At 47.1% G+C, this 27505-nt stretch overlaps 1 protein-coding gene across 1 annotated transcript in view; it reads left to right on the top strand.

Moving 5' to 3' along the window:
* Positions 1–26719, top strand: part of MAN1C1 (mannosidase alpha class 1C member 1) — a 66823-nt gene extending 40104 nt beyond the window's left edge. The window contains exons 4-13 of the mRNA XM_086625946.1: positions 3170–3285; positions 5503–5583; positions 7791–7885; positions 12240–12363; positions 15056–15149; positions 18711–18826; positions 19020–19239; positions 21413–21585; positions 22407–22522; positions 23163–26719. Of these exons, the coding sequence (XP_086482072.1) occupies positions 3170–3285; positions 5503–5583; positions 7791–7885; positions 12240–12363; positions 15056–15149; positions 18711–18826; positions 19020–19239; positions 21413–21585; positions 22407–22522; positions 23163–23280 (1253 nt within the window). The 3' untranslated portion in view covers positions 23281–26719. The remainder of the gene's footprint in view (positions 1–3169; positions 3286–5502; positions 5584–7790; positions 7886–12239; positions 12364–15055; positions 15150–18710; positions 18827–19019; positions 19240–21412; positions 21586–22406; positions 22523–23162) is intronic.
* The last annotated feature ends 786 nt before the right edge of the window (positions 26720–27505 follow it).

Below are 27505 nucleotides of genomic sequence, written 5' to 3'. Positions count from 1 at the left end.
TGGGTATAATCAGAGCCGTTGGACACTGTGTCACGAGCTCTGTCACCATCTGGTGAAGCAAAGTCCGAGGAGGAAGGAATGAAGATGCTCCTGTAGAGAAGAAGTAACGTGCCAGTGTGTGCAGAGGGGTCAGGGTCCTCTTTAGATGTCCTCTCTGTCCTGGCATGTGAGAGAGACCCAGCAGTGAAGTCCTGATGCCCGGTTTGCTCTCCGCGTGGCTGCGGAGGGGAAGGAGGTTCTTTTTTATCCTCCTCGGGAGACAGCCGAAGCTGAGACGGTAGCTCAAGGTATTGTGATAGACTTTGTTAGCTGCAGGAAAAAAAAAGTCAGCTGTGCATTTTGCAGTCGCTTCAAAGCTGGCGCAGAAGAAAGGAAACATCGACAAGACCCTTGTACAAAACACACAGCCCGCGGTTCTTCAGATACGGGGTGTTTAGGGGAATATTTAAAACAAATGTTTAAAATGACACAAAGGCAAACCAGCGGGGGAGCGAGGTTTGCCCTCCACCTTGTCGAATACAGAGGAGGAAAGTGAAGCAACTCTGAGCTGTGCTTTAGTGAAGATCCGAGCGTGTTCCTAATCCCCGATGCAATTCGTGTATTTAGAAGCCGGACTTGCTAAAAACATAAAAGGCTCTGTAAATTCAAGCAATGTTTTTCACTTCAATTAATCATCCCGGAAAATTGTAACTTTATTGTCTGTCTCTGTTTAGTTTGAGCAAATCCAACTTTTCTCATTGTCTCTGTGCAGATTATGAAAGGCTTTGTGGATTATATCATCAAATGAAATCGAGCCCGTTAGTGTTACTCTCAGAATATGACAGTAATGGGCTGTGCCTCAGGCAGCACTGCCCTTCCTTCTCTTTTTAAAATGTTTTGCCTCTGTCCGTGTTGCTCTGAGCTGGTGTGTCTTTCCTTGCTAATAGGAAAGTGTATAAAAATCACATAATCATTAATATTGAAGAATCATTAAGGTTGATAAAAGCAGCTCTGACGGCGATGATGTTGTTTTTCATGGTCACTGCTTTTGGAAAACATGCCATACAAACATCAGCTCAGTTGTTTTTTAGAACCCACCAGTTGATCTAGTGGCTGTTTGACTCCATCTATTGCACTCTTGGAGATAGCTCCAGTTAGACGATCATTTCACAAGCCTGCAGGAATAAATGGATTTCTAGAGGCTGTCTCTACTGCCTCCATCCCTTTTCCACAGCCCCTGTTTTTGATGCAGACAGCATCCGAAAGCCGGCAATCTGTATTTGAGCAGTAAAGTCTTGGTTGGGTTTTTATTAAAGCAATGATGTGCTGACTGGCTGAAAAGTGTCAAAACTGCAATCTTGTAACATCAACAAAATAAGGCAGGATGCCTTTCTTACGGGAGAGGAATGCTGAAAGCATAAATGAGCCCTGCATGAAATTGGTGGTTCTGAGCACTTCTCCTCCGGGGAAACGGTATGATGTACATCAGGCACAGTCGCTTTTTTCCCTTAATAAGAAAAGACCAAAGTCTTAAAGTTCATGACACATGACTCACCTTTGCCTTCCTCTCCCCTCTGCAGTAGTTCCTCGACAGTGCATCCAGCTGGGTTTTCCTCTTAAAGCAGAACTAGAATTGAAGTAACACTGAAGGTATTACAAAAATGCCAAGGCAATCCGAGCATGCAATAAAAGGCTGGGAAAGCTGGGGGAATTTGGAGTAGTATTTTAGAGTCTGTTAGTGAAAAGAAGGAACTGACCTGAGCCAAATAGAGAGATATCTTGGGAAAAACCCTGGGCATAAAGCAGTGTGTGTGAGTCTTTGTGGTTACACTGGAGAGGGAGATGGTAGGGACAGAGCTGGTACAAGAAGTTTCTCCTGCAGAAACAAAACCTGAACCTCATCCAAGTATCTTTGCTGCCAGAGACTCCAAGAATTCTGACTGTCAGGGGGTGGGCAGGAACGTGGCTGCAACTGAGCAGTGTGTGTGTAGGGGGGCCTGCACGTGCCGCTTGCTGACGGCGATACAGAGGCAGCTTCACGCCTGTGTCCCTGGTGTGTGACATCCGCAGAGGGATGACTGATGATGATTCCAAGCTGGAGGATTTGTGTTTGCTGAGTTACCCAGGGAAGTGGTGGCCTTTGTAAATTAAGCACAAAGGGGTTTGAGTCACAATGTGCTTCATGACCTTTGCTTTCCCGTGTTAGGAATACTTGCAGGGAACCCTAACAGAAATAAAACTCTGGCACTGAGATCTTCCAAAACCAGGGTTGTTAACATCTCCAGCTCCAGTTAATTTCAACTGCTACGAGACTGTCTACACACTCTATAGAGTTTTCTTGGCACAGCATGCCATGTCATTCTCTCACTGGAAGTTCTCCTGTAGTCATTTGTGTAAGACAACACTTGGCATGCAATTTTTTTTACATAGAAGACATGGTTGGTCCAAGTACTTGGTTGGCATTTGCTGCATCTGCATGTGTCCCATTGCCATCTGCTGGAGAAGGGTGTGTGTGCTCACAGGGACTGTTCTGGTAGCCACAGGAAGGGAGCTGTCCCTGAAGTCACCCACTCTTCCTTCAGGATTCATTGAGATTAGTTTCTGGTCTTTCTGCTGCCGGACGAGTCTGTTTTGTTTATCTGCTGGTAGTAGGAAACCCTGGTGCAGAAGTTCTTTGTGCCCCAGATAACAGTGCATCAGGACAGAGTGAGCAAAGTCCTGTCTTGGATGCTCTGACACAATAAAAATAGAATCTTTTTCCCTCACTTAGAAGAGGGTTATGCTTATAACTCAGTTAGAAAGAGGCTGAATTTAGGTTTAAAGCTGAACAAAGATTAGAGGACCACTTTGGCCAAGACAAGAACTGGAAAACAAGGCAAAGGCTTGCAGTCATGGCTGATGGCTCAAAGTGTAGACCTTGAGCTGTTCCTTGCGGGTATTTTTTTCAGAAATGTCAGGCCTTTGACAATTGGGCCTCTCCAAAGCAACTCATTTTGGGTAACAGAGCACACTAGTCCTGTTAGAAAAGCTCAGTCTAGACCATGGCCAGTTTGGATCCCATCCAGACATCCACAGTATTGGGACTTGGGAGCTGCTGCCTGCCCCAGCTCCTGCAGATTGATTTAGAGCAAAAGACGACTGCGTGAATGCATGAATGGGGCTTCATCACGCTCTTCTGTTTGCAATGCAGGAGGCCTTCGAGGAGCTACAGTGGTAGATGCCTTAGATACTCTGTACATCATGGAACTCGAGGAGGAATTCCAAGAAGCAAAGAAGTGGGTGGAGAAGAACTTCGACTTGAATGTGGTGAGTCAGTTACTGGGAATGCCTGCCCGTGTCACAGAAACGCTGCGTGTTTGGCCCATTCTGATCACAATTTTCTCTAAGAATCATCTTGGGAGGGGATCTATGAAGTCTATGGGGGAAGAAACCACTCAACTCTGATTTTTTAATTATTTTTTTTTTAAGGCTAAAGGGACTACTGTGATGATTCACCCCATCTTCTGCCTATACATGGCACAGGGTTCCAGCCAGGGGCCACCAGATCAGACTCTCAATGTCTGGCCAAAAATGAGATTTGGTGTTTAATGATTTTTGTGGTTTGGTCTGGGTTATAAAACCAGCTGTAATTATTAGATATTCCAAGGAAGTTTTGGTCATCAAAGAACAAGTTTGGTTTCATCTCAGTTAAATGTCTACCTGTGATAAAACTTTTTTCTTTTTACATGCTATAGATTAAGATTGAAAATGCTGATCTTCTTGAGTGGGCTCTTTGTTGCTATGTCATTGAGCAGTAGGACCACGGCACCTTGGCAGCAGAGTGGGAGCACACAGTGAGCCTAGATTTGGAAGGAAGGGCATCGTATCTAAAACTGGCCAGAGATACTTGCTCTCTGTGGCCCCTGAAGCTTTCCTAGCCACTTCCTCTTAGAGCTAGTATCCGACTTGCTGGGACTCCAGGTGCAGCACGTGCCTTGCAGTGCTATCAGATGAGGGATGGTGTCCGTTATCTCACTTCTTGGCCAAGGCCCCTTGCCATAGCTCTGACTATTGGTGTCCAAGCCAGCTCTTGTATTTCTCATGGGAGAGCTGATGGGCTCACATTAGTGGCATGCGGCAAACGTTAAAGCCAGAGTGCAGTTCAAACTTGGTTTTTTAATGCCAGCCTGGTCGCCTGTTGTGAAAAATGGTTCTCCCCATGGGAACAATGCATGCAGCTGCCTTGATAGAAAAGCATCATTTGGGAGGGCACGACTGGCATTCATGTATTCATAAAAGGAAGACCACATCTGATAAATTTGGTGAATGCTCTCAGTGCGTTACTGAATCGATAAACAAGGGACAAAATCAACTGGGAGATGATTTATCTGGATTTCATAAAAGCTTTTAATCTTGGCCTGCAGAATAGATTGATCTGCAAAGACAAGAATGAATGCTATGGATTGATCGGTGGAGTCAGAAAGCAAAGCAGAGGGAGAGAAAGAGGGAAATTAATTAAAGAATTGGCTCTGTACAAGGAACTCTCATAGTCCAGAAAAGTGAGGCAGGGACTCCAAGACCCACAAGCTGTTTGAAAGTGGGTGCTGTGATCTGTCTCATGCAATATCAGTCATCGTCTCAAGACAGCACTTGCTCTGATTTGTAACCTGCAGGTATTTGGAAAGGGCAGGCTAGCACAGAGGTTCAGGTGCCCCTTTGCTTTGCCCTCCTCACTGAAAGTGCTGTGTTGGTGGAAGATCTTTCTAGTTTTTGGCTTTATGCATTTGCCTGAGGGTAGGAATCATTTATCATGCAGATTCAATGGCCAGGAGCATGTATTTTTTAAAGGCACATTTTGAATGCAATCGTTTTGACATTTGCTGATCATCAGCTGAGTAGGTAGAGCAAAACTTGTTCCAGGTGAGTGGGTTCCTGAGTGATTCAGTGAACCACATCCATCTGTGTCTGCTGTCGGTGGTGGGGGGGCACACGGCCATCACGCGGTTAGTCTCTCCATAAGCATGCCCTTGACTGGCACCCTGTGGGCTGCGGTCCTCTCCGAGCCTGCAGACTGGGGTGAGTCCTTGAATGACAGAAAATATCTACCTCATGCAGGGAGCATGTTACATCTATCTAATGCAGTGCCCTCTTCACGAGAAAATGGAGAAAGTAATTTTTCCATGTCGCTGCACAATTTTCTCTCTAAATAAGACATTTCAAGGGGCAAATTTTTCCCCTAAACTAACTCACAGCTTTTTGCAAGGCACAACCCAAGGCAGGGTTGGATGGATGGACAATACGTCTGCCCTAACTGATCTACATATTGTCAGCTGGTGATAAATGGGCAGTTTGGGTCTTCCTCTTCCCTTCAGGCTTCACCTGTCACTGTAGAGCAAATAAAGTGCTGTGAGATCTTAGAGGAAAAGCTGTGTTACGCTGTGGGTGAGGACTGGGAGACTGAAGTATCTGCCTACAATCTGTTCCCCTCAGCTGCCGTTTGTGCGTGCAGACTTTGCAGTCAAGTATGCCATTATGTGTTTTCAGAACGGAGAAGCGTCCTTGTTTGAGGTGAACATCCGCTATATTGGAGGACTGTTGGCCGCCTACTACTTAACTGGAGAAGAGGTTTGTTTTAGCAGCTCTGCGTGTCTCATACAGCCACCAATTATGAACTGAAAGGGTTCTCCAGCAGCTTTTCTCTGAGCATCAGATAATCCCTCCATAACAACAGGCTAAACCTATCGTTTTTATGAATATCGAAATGCCGCTAATGTTCTTTTAATTAAGTCTCACATAATTACCTTGCACATACCGTGCATGGCTCATTTGCAACGATCTTTTCTCCTGTGGGCAATTCTAGCAAGACGTGTTTTCGGTCGGACACATTGCTCCCCAGTGAAATGCCATTTGCAGTGATCTTTGTCTTTGTACATGCTCCTTTGTATTCTAAACATAGGCAATATTTCATCAAACATCATTCCAGAATCTGCCTCAGCCTAAGGAGGGCAACTGATTAGTGCCAGGCGCTCCAGACTCTACCTGGACAGTCTCTCTGCAGCAGTAGTTTCTAAGATGAAGTGCCCTGGGGCACAGGGAGGGAGGGTGGCAAACTGTGAGGGCAGGGTAGCTGCATCCTGCCAACTCGTGACAAAGTGATGCAGCTCCACAACATGTCCCCTTGCCCGGCAGGTGTGGGCTGAGTGTCACAGCCTCTCCTGCAGCGTGGGGGAGCAGCCGTTCAGCGGATGCTCCCTTCCCCGCAGAGTCCTGGCTGAAGCAGGAGGCTCTCGCTTCCACTTTCCTTCTTTCTCTCCAGCCTGGCAGAGGCCAGGGCCTATCGCCATAATCTGTTTTATAATGTGACTGGACTGGAATTTTGCAGCTGGCTCTAGAGAGATGAAGAGATTATTCCTTTGCCCTGGAAGTCTTAGGTGAGCAGAAGCTCTGATTCGAGGGGGAGTTTTGTGAGTGAAGAACTGGAAGACGGGCTCTTAAATGAGAGCTTGGCTCTCGTGCCATGCACTGACTGTGGCTGGGTGCTGTCCACCATAACAGGATGGGATGGCTCATCACTGCATAGTGGCACCATTGATCCGTGGAGTCACAGGAGCAGCTCTGCTACTTTAGTTGCATTTTAAATGAGTTCCAGGAATGACTTCTCTCTGTGATTTCCCTCCAGGGAAAACTTGCAAAGACTCAGTGCCTCGACTCAGGGCCTGTCTCAGTCACAACTTCAACAGGCTTCAGATCAACAGAGCAAAAAGAAACCACATTAAACCATAAAACTCCAGCAGTGACCTCTTGAAGTGCAGTGAGCAGCGATGCTCAGCAGCCAGGGCAGTGTCTGTCATATACCCAGTCAGTGTCACCAGGCTGAAAGGCAAAAATCAAGTCCCTGTCTCTTGCTTTCCCTTCTGAACCAAGTCTCTACCTCCTTGCGAGTGTATCAAAGGTCTGCAAGCCCACAGGAGAGCTCAGGTTTCCTCAGTGCTGTATTTTTAGAGCAATAAATTCCTGCCTTCTGAGAACTACTGTGACAGCTTGGGCTGGTATAGGGAGGCTAGAGGTAAAAGGCTTGTGCTTTATCTCCTAAGTCACTTACAGGCTTCCCTTGATCAGGACTAATCTCTGGAGCAAAGATTAGTGCTTGTATCAGTTTGTCCCAAAATAATTGTGTATGGTGGCTTTGTGCTGCAAGCCACCATAAGCTATAATTTGATTTGAGAGCCCAAAACTCAGGCATTACAAATGGAAAAGGAGCAGCTTAGCCATGAAACCATGAATCTTTACTGGAAAAGAGTTGCAAGTAAAAGCTTGTTTGTTGGAAATCACAGGTTTTTGCAACAGGAGATGACACAAGCTAGACAAACCCATGTTGTATATCTAACAATGCTTCACCCTAGAAAGGTTTCTTTTGATTTTAATTCAGTCATTTCACCTGCCTGTGTCCTCTGCCACCCTGGGAAAAGGGAAGAATTTTTCCCCAAAGAATACTCTTTGGATCAGTTTAGATGAGGTATTTGGGTGTTCTGAGCTCTGCAGCTCAGGCTGTGCTCATGCAGGTTGTGGGTTTGGAAGGGGACTTGGGGCTGGTTTAATATAGCTTTTTAGAGGACATTCAAGGTAGATACCAAAGTTCAGCATGACTTTTGGTTCAGATCTGTCCTGTAGTGGAACTAGGGCAGCAGCGTACCTGAAACAGTAGATTCTTATAGTGCAGAACTTGTACTTTTTTATAATGGTGTGTTTGAAAAAGTGGATTTGAAAGAATTCAGTGTGACTAGTATTCACAAGCATCCCATCAAATATTTATCCTCTTCTTCTTTTAACAGGTGTTCAAGAGTAAGGCTCTGGAACTTGGAGAGAAACTTTTGCCAGCTTTTAACACCCCTACTGGTATCCCACGTGGCGTCATAAATCTGGGCAGGCAAGACACACATCCTTACAAGCATGTCATTTTATTACTGAATGTTTGTAAAAGACCAGGACTCAAGCAGAAACAGCAGCAGTTCCTCAGAGGTGTCCCCCTCTAGTGCAGATTCTTCGAGGTCATTTGTTTTGCCAACTCAAAACCCAAGAGGTGCCTTGGCAGAGATCGCAGGTGACTCAAGTTAAACCCAGCTGTGTTTTATTAATTTTGGGCTATCCGCAGTTTCTTCCTCTACCTCTTGGCAGGGGTCCCTGCTGCAATAGCATTTTCCTCACTCTCATTTTCTTTGAAAGGTTATTTGTAGTCTGCACGTAGCATGTGGTGCTCTCTGTATTTTTGCCATGTGCCCAACTAGATGCATGTGAATTTATCCAGGCTCCATGTTTGGAAAAATTGGGAAAGGAACTGAATGGGGCTGGCTGACAGTTTTGCTGCTAGAAAGGGGAGAGTATGCAGATCCTCTAGTTTTCTCCCTGCTGGCAGCACTCAGCCAGGTGTGTATCCTTCACTTTGAGCCACAACATTTCATGTCAGGTAGGTGGTGGTCTCATGCTGGAGAGGAGCTTTGAGGCAGCTGGGTTAAATGGTCTCTCAGCAAACAGAGGCAAACCTGTGGGCTGGACTCCCAGTCTGTGATTCTTGCTAGTAGACAGTGTTCCCTGCCAAAAAGGACTCTGGCTCATTTTGATGCCTACAAACAAATCCCCCAGGGTAAAAGCTGCATGCCGGCTGAAACGGAGACAGCGGGAAATGTGGGTTAACAAAAGCCTTTCATCCTCACCTCTTGCAAAACTCAGAGCAGCAGCCATGAAAATCATTATTCATCTCTTAGCCCAAATCTCCTGTTTGGCTCGTGTCTCTGTGAAGTGCAAGACTTTCGAATGTTTGGCTTACGCTAATCCGTTGCTCAAATATCACTGTCACCCTTCAATTGTCTTATCTGCACGTGATCCCAGTGAAAATTTGAGCAACCACCACGACTTTAATTGTCTCTTTTTACAGAAGAGACATTCTGCTTCCTCTGTGGCTGATAAAGACTCGGCACAGACTAACCTTTCACAGAAATGCCAAACCCTCCCCTGCCCTTTGTGAAGACAATTGAAACAGACTGTGTCTGCCTAGACATTCCCAAAATGTTTTGCTGATGACCTTGACTAAGAGCAAAGAAAATCAAAATAACACTGAGCCCGCAATCCAGAACCCGTTTTACTGGCTTGAGCTCTGGCTTCAGGGCCATGAAACTGCTGTGAGGGTTCGGAGTATCAATTGATTTAGGACCAAGGATGAAGTGAGATAAATCTTGAGTCTGACTACTGCAGGAACATGATGAACAGCCAAAGGCTGTAAACGCAGAGGGGAAGGGAGTTATTGAGTGTAAGATAGCGTGTGGAAGCAGAGGAGAGTGAGGTGATGCTGTGAGAGCATGCTGACCCAAACCAAAGCCCCGAAATGTTTTGCAAGAAGGAATGCTCTCTCCAGTTCTGCTTTTGCAAGGATATGCTAATTCCAGAGAGACCTCATCATCTCGAAAGAAAGAGAATCTTGCAGCATGCGTAGGCTTTTGGTGGTGGTGGGTTGGGGGAGTGGGTTAGGAATGACATTCAGAAATTTGAAACAAACAGAAGCTGGCTTTAAGTCAGTTCTGTGTATACCCATCTGAGGACCCAAGTATAAAGGCACCCAACCCCCTCAGCTCTTCCCTTGGCCAACTGGCTTTATCTCATCCTATCACCTCACACCACCTTTTCCTCTTGTGTCCCCTCTCCGCTGATGTGCTTCCCTGTGGCCGCCTGTTTTCGCACAGGCACTGTATCGTATCTCACACAGGCTTGTTTTCCATCCTGCTGGTCCAACTGCCACGTTGTCTGCCAGGTCCTGGAGTACATTGTCTTCTCAAGCTGCTGCTCGGTGCTCTCTGCCTGTGTGTTGCACTGCGATTTCTCTCCTGGTGCCTCCTCTCCCAGGTCCCTGGCCCCTGCTCTCCTTCACATCTCCCCTAACCCACTCTGCACCTCCAGATTTTTCATCATCATCCTCTCCTGGTCTCTCTCTTGACTTAGCACTGTTTTGCTGCTTTGGATCTCCGTGAGGGAAGGAGATGATACAGCCGTTTTCAGTCCATGCTTGCACTGGACAGTGTTTAAGGAGGACCATGTATCTGGGGGATAGAGAGAGCTCTGAGCATTTCCTTTTGTCTTGAAGACCGAGGTCCTTTGAACAGTAGTTTCCCCTGAGATGTTCTAAAACAGGGCAGCTGTGAAGACCCAGTTTGTCCAGTCTGTAGTGCTGAAAAAGCGTTTTCCTGCAGGGGGTCATTTCAGGCTGCTCTTTAACCCAGGGACACATTGCAGACATACTCTGTTTCCTCCAGACCACCTCTCCCCGAGTTTGACTGTGATTTGTAACCCAGGGCTCGGCTTCCCAGCAGCACAGTCCTTGCAGGCAGTGCCTGGCTGCGTGTTTGGGACGGAAGGTCTCAGGGGAGGGTTGTGTCGGCCGCTGTGACCCCACACAGCTGCTGTCACAACAAACACGACCCCATTTGGCTGCTTCCAAGCACTCCTCGTTTGAACTAGCTCAGAAGGCAGTTTCTGTTTGTGAGATCATATTTGTTACAGCGTCTCTTCGGTGCAGTAAATAAAGAAAAAGTAATTGACTGTTTATAGATAGGAGAACGCCGTGGGATTGTTTAGCACACCCATCCCAGGGCCAGCTGCTGCCAGGTTCAGCAGATACCGACACCGACTTTACCCTGGTCAGACTGGAGGACCTTTCTGCCTGCACAGGGAGATTTCTGCCGTAAACACTTGATGTTATTGGGGTACCTGTTTTAGCTGCACACAGTGTTTTCAACCGAAACGCTGGCGATACAGCCTCCTGACAGTTTGCAGGGAAGGCTGACGTTTGGCAGTGACTGAGCAATTCAAAACAGCGTGAACATATTGCTTATCTAATGGCTCTTCTTGTCTGGAGGCGAAACAAACGGCTCTGGACCTGAAATGGTTTTCCATATATCACATGGAGGGGAAACTACACCCCCACCCCGGAAAGATGATTAGTTTTAGCCTCCTGTAAACACCAGAACCCCTTTTCTGCTAACAGCCCAGCTTCCAGGCGCCATCTAGTGTCACCCCCGCCCCCCCAGCACTGGAAACCTGTTACCTCATCCGTATCAACCGACGGGAAAATCAAAGCTGCGTCACTTCTGAGATGGATCAGCCAAGCTTCCCTGGGCCAGCGCCTGCAGAGGCTGTTGGGGGACCAAGGCCTGAGGATACAGGACGGTTTTGTGTCTGTATAGATTTCAGAGAGGCGCGGGGCTGCAATCTGTAGCAGCGGGATACAAGAAGGAAGTGGTCGAACATAAGAGCAAATCCAATGGTGAGGCTGTTAGTGCTTGGAAGAGCCTCAGCCCTCCCATGTCCTTTGGGTAGTTTTCTTTGAGATTTAAGGGAGCAGCAATGCCCTCCTCATCCCCAGAATCAGCTCCTTGCTTTGCTTCAATGCTGATTTCTCTCTTTGCATGGATTTGACAGGGTGAGGGGAGGCAAACAGAAACTGAGGAAGGATCCCAGTATGTCAAAAGTAAGGGCAGAGGCACTTTGTATAACTGGTTTCTTCAGATAGAGTTTGCCAGCTTCCGTGGTTTTATGCTGACCCTCCTGTTCTTACAAGGCACACAAGATGAGCACCAGTGGGGTGCTTTCAGAGTCAGATTCCTCCTGGGCAGATGTTAAGATTCCCTGTGGCTTTTCATTACGGCCAGGTTTGCCCAGTGGCATCTTTCCCTTAGCGTTGACGTTGCTGTGTGCTATATCCCCCTGCAAGCAAGCGGGCACTGGGAACGTCAGTGTCACGTACACGTGAAGAGTGTGAGATCTCATTAAAACAAGGGGCTGAGGGACAGTCTGGATTCTCCGTTAAATAGCAGCCTTGTTGGATTTGTGGGACATTTGAGATGCGAGTGTTCAGCCCAGGCTACTTACAGACACGTTTTATCCCAGAGTGTCTTGTGTAGGGCAGGTTGTCAGTGTTCTTCCAAAGTTTGCTTTCAGCTGATCTGTTTGGGAGGGATTGCTCTCCCACAAAAAATGCAGTTTTCCAGTATGTGCAGTCTGTGCATTTGCCCTATCCTAAACAATCCTTTGTAAAACCATTGCTCCATCACACTAGGAGTGTTCTGTGTGGCAGTCCTGAAAACCTATATATGTCCCTCACATGGCCCCTGTTGAGACCTGGTGTGCACTGTGTGCACATAGCAAAGGCAGGATCTGCACTGGGGCGGTTGGGGGGACCTCAGGCTTCGGCTGTGTTTTCCTGGCAATGAAGGCTCCCTTTTCTCTCCCTGCAGCGGCATGAGTTGGAGTTGGGGTTGGGCATCTGCTGGAAGCAGCATCTTGGCAGAATTTGGTACCTTGCACTTAGAATTCCTGCACCTTTCGGAGCTCTCTGGCAACCCGGTGTTTGCAGAAAAGGCAAGTACTTCCCACCTTGGTCTTTGGAGAACTGGTGTCTCTGTACTCCTGGGGTCAGTGCTGGAGCAGAGCAGCACTTTGGTCTGCCTGCAGCAGACAACATGGCAGCAATGTTCCTTCTCCCCAATACTGGTACAACTCACCAGAGGAGAAACTCTGTAAAAAATGAAATTTTTTACACTGAGGGTGGTGAGGCACTGGACCAGGTTGCCCAGAGAAGCTGTGGCTGCCCTATCCCTGGAAGTGTTCCAGGCCAGGCTGGATGAGGCTTTGAGCAACCTGGTGTAGTGGAAGGTGTCCCTGCCCATGGCAAGGGAGTTGGAACTGGATGATCTTTGAGGTCCTTTCCAATCTTAACCATTCCGTGATTCTATGATTCTATGAAACCTCCCAGAGTGGGACATGGGTTCAGACACCTGTGCCTTGCAGGCTGCAGAGGTTGCCAGGCCTCAGGGCATCCTGTTCTAGATCCCATCACTCCGATGGGCCTCGGCAGGCGCCTACCCCAGTGTTTTCTTTGGCTGCTTACATTTGCTGTAGCCCCTTCACCTGCCTCTCCATCACTTGCAGCCACCGAGGAGGTGACACGGCGTCTCAGTCGTGTGAAGTTGTAGCAGAAACTTACCCAGCCAAGGGCACAGCCAAAATTAAACCGTCTGTTGGATGCAAACTGCAAAGATAATTGCTAATTCTGATATCCTAATAGTAGTGCCTTGTACTTGCAGACCTTTTTACTCTAAACAGGCATTAAATGTTCTGCTCCAGCCAGCAAGATTTCTGCTGAGGTTTCTTGCTTAGGAAAGGCCTGACAGTTGACATATTGGATTCCTTTTGTGTAACTTGTAACTGAAAATCTATTAATATTATACATTACCTTCAGCTTTTTTTTCCACAAGTGATCTTGTAGTGCATGTGAGAGCAACTTAATAAATATGCTGTTGGATACCAGCAAGTCATTAGCTTTCGCTGCACGTCCCTGAGGAACCAGCTTTGAGGGAGACAAATTGTTCCAGTTAGAATCCGAACTGCCCCCGTGAGCCCAAAGGAAATGGGGCCTGTCCCGAGACCCGCGGTAGGGTGGAAACAGACAGTGGTTCTGGGATTGCCAATAAAAAGCTCAAAATGGTACTTTTCCAGGGTGTTTCCAGTGCAGGTCTGACAGTTGTGAAACAAGAAGAGAATTGGCAGGAAGAAAGAGAAGGAAGAAGGTAGGAGAGCAAAATGGAGAATAGGATGGAGTGTATGGAAAGCAGTAAGGGTGGTGTGAGCAAGAGGAATGTCGCAGAGGGGTGAGCAGGGGAGAAAAGCAGAGGGTGAAGGGAAACTGAAAACCCCAGGAAACTCTGAAGGGAAGATAAAGAAAGACTGGTGATTTGAAATAAAGGAGACAAGCTAAAGATTCCTGAGGACAGTGATAATGACGGAGTGCTCAGAGGAAGAGGGGAGCTGAGGAAAGACTAGTAAGTGGAACAGTGGTACGGAAGGAAAATGAGTGGGAATGAAGTGAACAGGGCAGGAGGGAAGGGAGACGAGCACTGAAAACACAAAGGCAAGAAGATGCACGTTAAAAACTAGAATTGCATCCATATTCCAGGTTCAGTGACATTTTGAGCCAAAGTCAAGCCTCTGTCGCCAGCCTAACACATTTCCCTCTTTGCCTCCTAAGCCCATGGAGGGATAAGGGCAGAACCTTTCTAATGGACTCTCCTGAGCGGAGCGTTTCTGGTGCCTGCCACAGAAAATGTATCACGTTCATCCTAACACCCTCTGAGAGGAAAATTGTAGGATGATGTGGGCTCAAACAGCCCATCCTGTGGGAAATTACTTCAGAGGAACAGATCAACTCATTAACTTGCAGCTTGGGATTTGTGTGATTTTAGCAAGAATAAAGTCCATCTGTGTCTTTTATTCAAACATGTCATTAATATGCCATGCTACTAAACTTCAGTAAATATTATGCAGCCTGACGACTTACTTGGAAGCACCGACTCAAGTCTGTAGCCAGCTTTTGGCGTACAAATTGTCTAATTTTATAAAAGGTTTAGAGTGTATTAGCTGCTCTGTAGGTTATAATAGAATATTTATGCTGCGTACCATTTAACTTCGTCCCTTATGGGAAAGGCCTGTTGGATTTAATGGGGGTGAAACCAAGGGAGGGTTTCGAGAATAAGTACAGCTGCTCTGGCGAATTAAAGGAGCTGTCTGTTGTTGAAATTAAAGGCCCCAATTCATCACGTTGAGTGACCACATGGTGAATGTAAGTACTGCGTGAGTCACTCATCCCTGCCACTCCTTTCCCTTTGGATCATGGAAAAAATCACCCTCCGCGTCTCATACATTTCCACCCAGATCCCAGATCCTTGGGATTGCTTCTGGACCACCATTAGTGAACTGCTTCCACTGCGTGCTGAACTGGGGCCTTGCAAGGTTCTTAGAATCATTTCTAACATCCCACAGAGCTGGATAAAACTGTGCTGAGGAGTCCGACAGGAAAGTTTCTCCATCACAGCTCTCTCACCGGAGAGCCACGTCCCTGGGTTCTGCTTGCACGGTGATTCACGGTGCTACAGGCTGCTGCGCTTGTTCAGCCATGGATCAGCACTGAGGAATTACAGAGTTCCCAGTGACAGTGCGGAACTGTCAGCTTTTCCAGTAGGGAAGTAACCTAGTTCTTGTCTCTCATCTCTCCTAGGTGATGAACATCCGCAAAGTCCTGAACAGAGTTGAGAAGCCGCAGGGCCTTTATCCCAACTTCCTCAGCCCGGTGACAGGGAACTGGGTGCAGCGTAGGTATCACTCCGTGTTCGGAATCCTGCCTGGAGCGTTTCAGCCTTTCAGTTATTCTTTAGGAAGCAATAGCAACTGTCAGAGAAGCAAGCCAAGGAAATGTCTTGTCAGGCAGCCCGTTATACATGTGATTAGATAATGCAACCCGATTTGTAAGATGCAATATAGTAATTGTACACTCATTCCATCAGCCTTGTTTCCAGCTGAGCGTCTCACCTCCAGAGAGAATTAGGGCCTCTCTTGCACAGGGGAGGGTGATGGTACATGGTTCATCACACAGATATTAGAAATCAGCACATCTCTTTAAGACCTCATCCTGCAGTCATCACATAGCCCACAGACCTACCTGGGAGCTGCAGGTGGAGGCTGTGCGCAGAAGTGCTATGAGATTCACTTCCTGAGCGTGCTGCAGCAAGTAAGGAACCACCTGGAGAAGCTTACGGAGTCTCAGATCCCCCTAGGATCTAGGGATATGTTCTCTTGCGTGCGTTTGGGTACCTGCCACCGTGGTACCTCTGCGTATTGCAACTTTGTGCAAGAAGGGTGAGACGAGTACGCGTTCTTTTCTCTTGTGGGGAGCTCAGCACTTGCCAGCACTGGTAGATACTGCTTTGATATGAAAGAAGAGCAATAACCAGGAAAGGGCTTGAAAAGAGCAAGGAGATATTAGAAGCAGTGTAGCCAGGGAAAGATTATTTACTTTCCTGCTTTATGCACACAGCCCCTTCCTTACCCAGAGAAGAGACTGTTCCTCTCTTTTTGTGCCACCAAAGGGCAGAAGCTTGCCCTCCAGTAGGAACATGAGAGGCTGCTTCTGCTGCTGTGCCCCAGATCTCTGACCTCAACTTTCCACTCTGTTAAGGATTTGCTTGTTTTGGCAAGGGAGGGTTGCTGGATTTCGTGTTTCTCTGTCAAAGGAAAGAAAAGTCTCTTTTTGCAGAAGCTGTTTTTAACCTGTCAGTGGATTGCGTTTATATTGTTTAAACAGTTTTCTTTGAATCTTTGCATTACCTGGTGTCCCCATGCCTTGTTGCATCATTTGCTCTGCTGGATCGCTCCAGACCTTTCTAACTACTGTATTAATAGCCCTGATTGTAACTGACAGGCAGTTGCGTAGCTCCCGTCATCTGAGACAGCGAGAGAGCTCTAGCTGTGAGCAATCCCTGAACTTTAACTGCCACATCAGCACCTCTAATGGTAATTGACAGGGCTGGGCTTGAAAGGTGTCCCAACAAACCATCTTGGACAGTTGCAGTTGTCCCATTAAACCAGAGCTGTCCTTTGGTGCCACGAGGAAAGAAAACAGGTTCCTGTGTTTGTCCCATTAATTGATCTTCAAAGTTATCCAGTTTCTTTGTAAGCAGTTCAGCTTCCCCTCCACGCTTGTCTCTGCAGAGTCGTTGCAGTATGTTCCACTTGAAAAGCTGAACTCCCATCCCCTACCACACCCCTGAGATGCCATTCTCTTTAGGTTATTCCCAACTAGCAGCCACGCTGCACGTTTTACCGAGCACAAGCATTAATTCTGCTGTTAATTCTGCCTATTCATTGGTGCTGAGAGGAGAAGTGACTGACTGTTGCCACAGCTGAACGTTACAGAATCTTTGGGAAACTGAAGAGCTGTGCTCTTAATTCAGATGGTTAAAATACTCAGCTTGGTACTCAATATTCGTCTCTTCTGCCACTAATTTAATTCTATTTAAGTCTGCAAATTTTACTTCATTGTACTGACGTGCTCCCATCCCTTGCTGGCATGTAGAGGGGCCTGTTGCTGGTTCTTGGAGCTTACTTGTTTGGGACAGGCTGATACATGCCAAAGGACTAGAGATGATCTCTGTCCTAGACTTTTGCATCCTGAGGGCAGCTCGTGGCACAGGCTCTTGGTGGCAGTTGCTCAGAGTATGACCTTGTGGTCTGAATCCATATTCCAGTGAGGGAAAAGGCTGATCAGCCTCTTCTGCATCTCCAGGACTGCTGGTGAGAAATAGATTAGGACCAAAGTAGGGAGGCAGCTGCAGCCTGCCACAGAGATGTTCCCTGTAGGTGCCAGGCTCTCATTTTCTCTCTTGTCATTAAAGCTCTTTGCGGGAAGCTGTTTTTCTTGGAATTGCTGTGATTTTCTTAAAAGGTGTATCTTTGACCTGGCTGAATGAGCAGATCTTCCAAATGAAGAGGCAGTGCTGTACCTCTTCTGCGTGCAGTTGTTACCTTTAGAAAATTAAAGCGCGGTCCCCTGCTGAAATACGAGATTTGTTTATGCAAAGTGCCTAGGAGGCAAATGCTGGCAAAGCTGATGCCATATGGAAAGCAATTATGTACCAGAGCTCCTGCTTTGGTGATTTTATGAATGACACACTTAGGATCACAGAGCTTCTCTTTAAAGACAGGCTGTGCTGCCAGTGTTTGCAAATAGTCTGTCCTCTTTTTTTTTTTTTTTTTTCTGAATTCATGCGTCTAATCTCATTGTTTTGCTATGGATTATTCCATGGATCATTGGACACACTGTATCAGGGATATTTGCTCTTCAGGTCAGGAAAACGCATGGCTGTTGATCTCTTCTGTTGGTAGGATTTAGCATTTAGAATAAGCCTCAGGACTTTATCTATGTACAGAGGAAGGGAAAATAAAAATCTGAACAGCTAACTCTGAAAACGCTGCTGCATCTGTTTACATTTAAAATGAGGACGCGGGCAGACACAGGGGTGGACACTGTTAATTAACTAACATGGATGGTTCAGTCCATGGTGGGTAATTTGTCTTGCTCTTCTAAAAAGGGGAGTACTTGGCTGCTTGAAAGAATGAAGGCTGCTTTTCCCCCTGTGGTGTAGTTTGAAGATATAAATCCATCCAGCAGTTCCCCCCAGGCAGAAACCTGCAGCTGTCATGCCCATTTCACAGCACAATTCTTTAGCATCCTCTTCTCCAGTAAGGTCATAGCATTGTGTACTCCAAACAGATAGCCTTGAAAATCCGATTTCCGCAGAAGAAAATATTCAGTGCACATCCTTGTACCTGACTTTATCATTTTAATACGCCAGCAACCCCAGCAGTCCCCAGGGCACAGAGTCCCACCGTGAGCCAGGAATACAAATGGCACAATCGAGAGGTCCCTACTGCAGCCCCTTGCTGGCAGCTCTGTGTGATCCAACATGCGTTCTCCCTTTCCCGAGGCAGGGAGGCAGCACCCAGTGGCTTCATAAAGGCAGAGATCTATCAATACCTGCCATTGCTTTTGGTTTATGAGGCTGGAATTTATGATGATTGCTTCATAAACAGGAAGCATCTTCAAGCTGCAGTATAAATAACTGTTGCAAAATAAGGCCTCTGAATAGTTTTGGTAAGGGATACTGATGCTTTGTAAAATGACAGAACATTTTTCTTCTGATTGCACTTTCCACCTTTCTTCCTTTTTGAAAAAGAAACGTTGCAAGCTCTCCCCAGGAAACTGCAAAGAGGGAGAAGAGAACAAGGGCACTGAATAGAACGTGGTTGTTCTTTGTAAAGCAACTGCTTATCCTGTGTCATGAACCTGAAGTTCTTTTCTGGCTTTCCCACTACAGACCACGTCTCCATTGGGGGGCTTGGGGACAGCTTTTATGAATATCTCATCAAATCTTGGCTGATGTCAGACAAGAAAGACTCTGAAGCTAAAAAGATGTACGACGATGCACTAGAGGTAAGGAGCAGGTTGCTGCTCTGTGTTTTTTGCTGGGGACATTGTTCATCAGAGAGTTTCAGGCAAAAATGTCTTAGATCTTTGGGTTTCCTTGGCATTCATTCCTGTCCACTAAGTATCTTGGAATACTTAGTAAGTAAGTTATACTTATTGTCTGCCAGGTATCTTGAAATCCCGATTTTCATCCCTTTAGGCAATAGAAAAGCATTTGGTCAGAAAGTCTGCCGGGGGATTGACCTACATTGCTGAATGGCGGGGTGGCGTCTTGGATCACAAAATGGGCCACTTGGCTTGCTTCTCTGGGGGCATGATAGCACTTGGAGCTGAACATGCCGGAGAAGAGAGGAAGCAACATTACGTGGATCTCGCTGCCGAAATAACAAACACGTGTCACGAGTCTTACGCACGCTCAGGTAAACCTATGGACTGCCTCGGGAATGTTGGTAAGGGAGAGCCTGCAGCCTTAAGAGACTCAGCTTTTGTGTGGCAGAGGTTTGCAGGAGGGTATTTTGTGCTTCAGCAGCATCTGCATCCCTGTGGATGATTTTCACTTGTCTCTTCTGGGATATCTAGAAGGGAAAGCAGTATGTTTTACATAGGGGACAGCTGGAGTGGAGGGACAGGCAGATGTGAGCTCCTGTAGCAGAGTTGGGAAATGAACTCAGAGCTGAATCCTAGTCCTGCCTCCCAGTCGCAGAACTAGCCTTCTCCCAACAAGACTATAATTTGAGTCTGTCCTTTCACATCCCTTGGCAGACAAGAAGGGGAGTTTAACAGTGATTAACTGCAGCGCGTCCCACTATATGGAGCAGAGCAGTTGAGAAGCCTAACAGGAGAGTGTTAGAGACCTGCAGCTGCTGGTAGGAGCCAAAAAAATGAAGTTACTCAGCCTCCCCTAAGGCTCCTGTTGTTTAAGCAGAGGCTGGCGAAGTTTTTCTATTTCACAAGTCCAGTAAAATTTGTTTCATCACCCAGAGTGCTTGTCAGTCAGTGCTTTGGGAGAGCAGTGACTGGTGAATGAGAGACTGGGTTAGTTCTCTGCCTGCAGGGCTTTCAGCGAGATAAGCTTGCGTTGGACTCCGCTCCTTTCTTTGTAGGCATCTCTGTAGCTCTTCTGAGACTGCAGGCAGCGAAGCAGCAGTCTGCTTTCCGGGACCTTGTCAAGCACAGGTCTGTCTGCACTAACTCTTCCCAAAGATTGTTTCACACCTTTGCCGCATCAGCAAGCCCGTATTGGCAGCCCGTGTCCAGCATGTTTGCCCAGTAAACTTCAAGCTAACCTGAAATGATGTTTGCAAATAACACTTGGTTTTTTCCCCCAGCACTTACAGAACTAAAACAAGCTGCCTGAACTAATAACCCTCTGGTTGTGAGTGCCTCGAGCCAATTTTCACCTTCAGCAATATCCATCAGCATAGAAAGGACATAGCGAGCCTGCCCACACTGGTTAGGGTGCTGTCATTTCAGCAAGCTCGTTGTTTTACAGAGAGTGTCTGTGCATGTCACCCTGGCTCTCCGCACACAGCCCGACTAGGGAACTTTGTTAGATCCCCACGCAGACAGGAGGGCCCAGGGAAGGTGTGCAAAATATTTAGAGAAATAAAACAACTCCCTGAAATACAGCCTTGTGGTAGACACTTGGGTGCACCAAGAGAAACCTGGCATGATCATAAGCAACCTCTTAGTGCTCAGTTGCCCTGGTTTTTGGATAGAGAGAAGGTTGGGTTTGAAAGGAGGGATCTGTGTACTAGCTAATGCTTGCAAGAGACTGAGATTCTCATGCAAGGGACATTCAAAAAGACCAATGTACTCTTAATGCTTTACTCATAAAACATCAGTGAAGTTGATTAAGCCTTCTCCATCATCCTGATGTCTTCTTTTCGAAGAGGCTGCTAGTGGACCAGGAGGAAAGGCAGAAGAAGCAACTGCAGGTCCCAGGTACCACTTCTTACAGCCTCCCTGCCGCAGTGCAGGCAAACTGGCTCAGCCTGGCGGACTGATAATTGTGAAACAAGGCCCCTGCGTGGGAGCAGTGTATCCATGTCTCTGTGATGGCAGGGTCAGCTGCATGGCTACATTTTCCTTTGAATGTTTTGTCTCTTTGAGGCTTTACGACAGGATCTGCCTCTCTGTTCTCTCTCCTTTGGGTTCTGAGTTTTTCTTCAGTGACAAACTCTGCTCTCAGGGTCAGGGGCAGTGCAGTTCCTGGGAGCAAATACCATCCCAGCAAAAGTGCTAGGACATGAAGGAGATTTGTACCTGCCCTCTCCACACTCAAACCTGGTGCAAGCCTGTTTTGTCAGTTGTATCCACCCTCAGAAACACTTTATCCTCACCTAGTTGGTACCACAGAATGAGCAACACCTGGCGTGGCAGTGGGCACAGCTCATGCACTCTGTGAAGTTGCCCCTACTTTGACATCAGCTGTGAGGTTGATCCTGATACACGGCGTAACCGATCTGCTCCTCTGACCTCATGCAAGCCTTAGTTAAATGTTGCCAACCTGAGCAGCATAAAAGCACTTAAACAGTATGTTTGCTTGTTTTCTCCTCAAACTGATCATTGCATCTGTGTGATCTTGTCTAGATACCAAACTGGGCCCCGAAGCTTTTCGCTTTGATGCTGGAACTGAAGCCATGGCAACCAGACTCAGCGAGCGCTACTACATCCTACGCCCAGAAGTGGTAGAAAGCTACATGTACATGTGGCGGCTGACACACGATCCCAAGTACAGGCAGTGGGGCTGGGAGGTTGTGAAGGTATGGTTGGAAAGCTCGCAGTAATGACTCTTACAGGCTGCTGGATTCTTACAAAAATCTTTCCTTGGGTCAACAGAAAGAGCAGAAATTATTTAAATTGTGTTAGACGCTCAGACACATTAGCAATGGGGTAGGAATGCACAAAATAGCTCAATTTCTTGTGGCCTCTCTGTTGATCATTGTGAATGTTTTCTTCTCCCTTTTGGGCTACACTAAAACCAGTCAGACCAAACAGTGGAGGTTTATGGAGAGGAGTGCTGCAGACAGCGAAACCTGCCATCAATGTAACGGCCCTCTGCAAAAAGGAGTCAACCTTCTATTTGAAATATCTGGACTGCTCAGAACTACTGCGTAGTTGCCCAGGGAAAATCAGCAAACCTGCCTTTGCCTTTTGTCTGGTCTTCTTCCCACAAAGACCTCCCAGCCAGAAAGTCAGTCACCTCTTCCTAGCCCGTGCAATAGCCCGTTGGCTGCTGCCCCACATGCTAGCAGGGGCCGTGTTTCAGTGGCAGGACTGTCGTTTGTATACTGCCTTGGAAAAGAGGCTCTGCAAACAGCTAGAGTTGCCACTTGAGATCTGGTTTTGCTATGTGTGTCACGCCAGGGTCAATCAGTCTGCTAACTTAGGCAGGTCTCTTGCTTTTTGTTAGAACTAGCTTTATTCCTGGAGTCTGGAGTAATCACCCTGCTCTTCAGTGAGAGACGGCGGCTACTCTAAACCCGGAATTTGATTTGTAAAGCTGACTTGTAACGCAGCGGATGATGATTAATGAGTTACTCCGTGCTATTGTGTGTTACTGAGTTTTCTTTTCCTTTCTCAGGCCCTGGAAAAACACTGTAGAGTAGAAGCTGGTTTTTCTGGCATCAGAGATGTTTACACCACAACCCCAACCCATGACAACATGCAACAGAGTTTTTTCCTCGCAGAGACTCTGAAGTAAGTCTGGTATCACAGAAGCCTTTCAGAGTAGCCTGATTCCCACAGCATCAACACTCTTGTCTGCTTAATAAGTCCGTGATGATAAGGGCGAAGTCTTATCCTCTGTGGGGAGCACTGGGCAAGGCTATGGGTGCTGCAAAGCTTTGGTGGTTTCATCCTGTAGAACCACTGCTGTGTCTGGCACTCTCGAGGTTTCTGCTCATGTGCTGGATGTAAAGGACTCTTCCTGTGATCTCAAGCTGCTGTAATTTGGAGGCTCTGGTTGCAGAGCTCCCTTAGCTCTGATGGTTTAAGAGACAGCTTTCCCTCTGCCAGGTTAATGTCCTGCACACAGAGGAGGCGTGACTATGGCATGAATTTGCTGCCCCTTGGTGCAGATCTGCCATTGCTGGTAGCATGAGCTGATGATTGTGGAGTGGCTGAGCACAGATGCCCATCCTGTTTTGCACCAGGGGTGGTAGTTTCCAGCAGGAGAGGGAGGCAGGCAGTTGGGAAAACGTGGCAGCTGAGGCCAATGGCAGCCCCCATCACAGTCCTGCTGACAGTGCTTGCTTGTGCGTGCGTGGAGTCCCACTGGAGTTTCCTTTAATCTCTCTTTGTGTCCATCTTCCCGCCCACCCTTGCCTTACGGCTCCAGGTACCTCTATCTTCTGTTCTGTGAAGATGACGTGCTGTCCCTGGACGACTGGGTGTTCAACACAGAGGCTCACCCCCTGCCAGTCAACCACACGAACTTTAAAGCAAGTGTGCAGTAGCGAGGCCGGTGCCCAGCGCCCTGCTTCTGCAGTGTCGGCGGGTTACTGCATTTCCTTTCCATTAAAGGAATTCGCGTTGTTCCTAAAATGGTATTTTGGGGCACTAGTCCAATTCCGGACAGTATTATATTGGGAAGATGAAACCGTGACAAAAGCACCTTCTTTTCCTCTGTGAGGAGCTCTGTTAGCCTGATGATGAGATGTTTATTCTGGGCCATATTGTACACAGTTCATAGACATTCCTTTATACAGAGAATTTATATGAAATCCACTGACTTTGCTTTATAGTGGCCAAAGGACTGGAAGTTTGCCATAAAAGAGACGTCATATACACACACATCCTCCTTTCGTTTTTCTGTTTCGTTTTTGCCTTTTATATACTCTTGGATTTATCACCTTTCCAATGAACAGTTTTCAATATACTGTGCTTTCTAGGCAGTAGGCTTTCTAGGCTCTTTGGGGAGGACAGGATAGGAGGACGAGGAAGGGGAGTTGCCTTTCATGTGAGAGCAGCTGGAGTGCGTGGAGCTCTGCCTGGGGATGAATGAGGAGCTGACTGAGAGTTTATGGGTTAGGATTAAAGAGAGGACAGGTCAAGGTGACATTGTAGTGAGTGTCTGCAGTAGGCCACCTGACCAGGAAGAACAAGGGGATCAGACCCTCTACAAACAGGCAGGAGCGGCCCCAGGTTCGAATTTGCAGGCCCTGGTCTTCATGGGGGACTTCAGCCACCCCGGTATCTGATGGAGAGACAACACAGCAGGACATAAGCTATCCAGGAGGTTCCTTAAGTGGATTGATGATGACTTCCTTCTCCAAGTGACAGAGGAGCCAACAACAAAGAGGGGTGCCGTGCTGAACCCCATAGTCACCAACAAGAGAGGCTCATTTGGAACATGAACATCAAAAGCAGCTTTGGTTGCAGTGACCATGAGACAGTGGAGTTCAGGATCCTGAGGGCAGGAAGGAGGGTGAAGAGCAAGTTTACAACCTTGGACTTCAGGAGAGCAGACTTTGGCCTCTTCAAAGATCTGCTTGGAAGAGTCTCTTGGGATAGGACCCTGGAGGGAAGAGGGCCCTGAGAAAGCCAGTCAATATTCAAGAATCATGTCATCCAAGCACAAGAGAGTTCCATTCCAATGAGCAGGAAGTCAGGCAAAAGTGCCAGGAGGCCTGCATGGATGAACAGAGAACTCCTAGCTAAACTCAGACACAAAAAGGAAGCATACAGAGGGTGGAAGCAAGGATGGGTAACCTTGGAGGGCTACAGAAACATTGTCTGAGCATCCAGGGCTGAAGTTAGGAAAGCTAAAGCCCAAATGGAATTCAATTCAGCCAGGAATGTCAAAGACAACAAGAAAGGCCTCTATAAGAACATAGGTGGTTAAAGAAGATTAAGAAAATGTGGGTCCACTGCTCAGCAAGACAGGAGACCTCGTTACATAGGACATGAAAGAGGTTGAAATACCAAATACCGCCTTTGCCTCAGTGACTTTTACTAGCGAGATCGGCCTTCAGAAATCCCTGGTTCTAGACACCAGGGGGAAAGGCTGGAGCAAGGAAAATGTACCCCTGGTGGAAGACGATCAGGTCATGGAATATTTAAGCAAACTGAACATATGTAAGTCCATGGGCCCTGAAGGGATGCACCCACAAGTGCTGAGGGACCTGGCAGATGTCATTGCAAGGGCACTCTCGATGATCTTCGATTGATCATGGCAACTGGGAGAAGTGCCCAAAGACTGGAGGAAAGCAAATGTCATTCCTGTCTTGAAGGAGGACCCAGGGAAGTACAAGCTCATCAGCTCCAGCCTAAACACTGGGAAGGAGGTGGAGCACCTAATCCTGGAAACCATTTCCAGGCACACAAATGACCTTCAGGAGTAGCCAGCATGGCTTCACCAAGTGGAAGTCGTGCTTGACCAGCTTGATAAACTTCTACGATAGACTGGCCTGGTAGATGAGGGGAGAGCAGCAGATACTGTCTACGTGGACTTCGGGAAAGCTTTTGACACAGTCTCCCAGAAAATCTTCATAGACAACCTGTTGATGTACGGGGTGAATGAGAAGACAGTGAGGTGGGTTGAAGACTGAGCATAGAGGTGGTGATCAGTGGCATGAAGTCTAGTTAGAGGCCAGTAACTAGTGGAGTACCCCAGGGGTCAATACCGGGTCCAGTCCTGTCTAACATCTTCATTAATGATCTGGATGATGGAGCAGAGTGTACCCTCAGCAAGTTTTCTGATGACACAAAACTAGAAGGGGTGACTGATCAAAGCCAGAGGGTCATGCTGCCATCCAGATGGACCCCAACAGGCTGGAGAAGTGGGCTGATGAGAACGTAATGAAGTTCAGCAAGCAGAAGGGCAAAGTCCTGCACCTGGGAGGGAACGACCCCATGCACTGATATATGCTGGGGCACCTGGCTGGAAAGCAGCTTGGCTGAAAAGGACCTAGGAGTCCTGTGGACACCAAATTCATGAGCCAGCAGTGTGCCCTTGCTGCAAAGAAGTCTAATGGTATCATTAGACAAAGTATTGCCAGCAAGGCGAGGGAGGCGGTCCTTCTCCTCTCCTCAGCACTGGTGAGGCCACACCTGGAGTATTGTGTCCAGTTCTGGGCTCCTCAGTACAGGAGGGACATGGACATACTGGAGAGAGTCCAACCAAGGGCCACAAAGATCATTAAGAGACTGGAGCATCTCTCCTGTGAGGAAAGGCTGAGGGAGCTGGGACTGTTCAGCCTAGAGAAGAGAAGGCTCAGGGGTGGATTTTATTAATGTATATAAATACCTGAAGGGAGGAGGCAAAGAGGACAGAGCCAGGCTTCTTCCAGTGGTGCCCAGTGACAGGACCAGAGGCAATGGGCACAAACTGAAACACAGGAAGGTCCCTCTGAACATGAGGAAACACTTTTTTACTCTGAGGGTGACCAAGCGCTGGCACAGGTTGCCCAGGGAGAATGTGGAGTCTCCATCCTTGGAGATACTCCAAAGCTGCCCGGACACAATCCTGGGCAACTGGCTCTGGGTGGCCCTGCCTGAGCAGGGGGTTTGGACCAGGTGACCTCCAGAGGTTCCTGCCAGCCTCAACCATTCTGTGATTCTGTGATTGTGGTGTCAAAATTGTAACTAAATCAAAAGCTGTCTGCAAAATTCTTGATCCTGATGTATTTTTATATACTTCTTCTGTGCTCTTAAAACACATTTATCACACATCACATCTCATTTAACTTTTCCTTATCGTTTTTGTGTTTTTCTACTTTTATTTGAAACTAAATGTTATGAGTCACTTGTAATAATTTCACTGCTGTAATAGTCAAATCTGTGAAACAGAATAAAAGTCTTGTAAAAGAAAAAGCATGTTTGGGTTGATCCTCTTTAAAGCCATCTGTCAAAGACCTGTTACATCATTCTTGGAATAACTGGGTGACAATGCTGGTTGATTTCAAGAGTATTTCACAATAGATGTTGATTTCCAGAGTAATCCAGCCAGTGTATGGACAGCAATTCCCATCTGCAGCAGCTCTCTCAAATGGCTTGTTCACCATCTGATATGAGTTAGCAGGAGTTATACTAAATGTCGTATTTTTCTAGCAAAAAATAAAGAATCTCCAGCCAAGTTTGCTCTTTGGTATACATTGTTTCTGGAATGAAGTAACAGAAGTAAAAGAAAGGGAACAATTGAAGCCAGATTCTTCCATGCATCCTGCCACTGAACAAGCAGGATGACCGTGCAGAGATGTTCACACACCGCTCTTGTTCTGACCTGGGCACTCGTGAGTACCTGCTCAACAGTTCTCAAGGAAGGGCTGGATCTGGGATCCACGTCCTTTCTCCCAGCAGCCTTTCCTCTGGTCGCCACAAAGCTGCCTGGCCCGTGGTGATGGGACGTTTCGTTCGTTCTTGTGATGTTCTCTTGATAATTGGTTCGTTCAGCAACTTGGGAAGATAAAATTGCTTTGAGCAAGTTGTGAAAACAAAAAGTGTGTTTCTAAATTCATGCCTTTGTAATTCCCCAGGAGAACAGGGTTGTCAGATGGGGACTTAGCATTATTCCGGGGATAAAGATACTGGCTGGTGAGCTTGGCCTAGAGGAATTGTTATTGGTAAATAAACATTTGGATACTGGGAAGCAGGTTTAGCTCAGAGGATTTTTACGATTGATTAAGGGAATTCCATAAGTAAAAATGTCCTGCTCTTGGAGTAACTCAAAACGCTTTGCCT

Source organism: Tauraco erythrolophus, chromosome 24, assembly GCF_009769465.1.
Source record: "Tauraco erythrolophus isolate bTauEry1 chromosome 24, bTauEry1.pri, whole genome shotgun sequence".
NCBI classification, from domain to species: domain Eukaryota; kingdom Metazoa; phylum Chordata; class Aves; order Musophagiformes; family Musophagidae; genus Tauraco; species Tauraco erythrolophus.
This window is presented reverse-complemented; position numbering and strand designations above follow the sequence as displayed.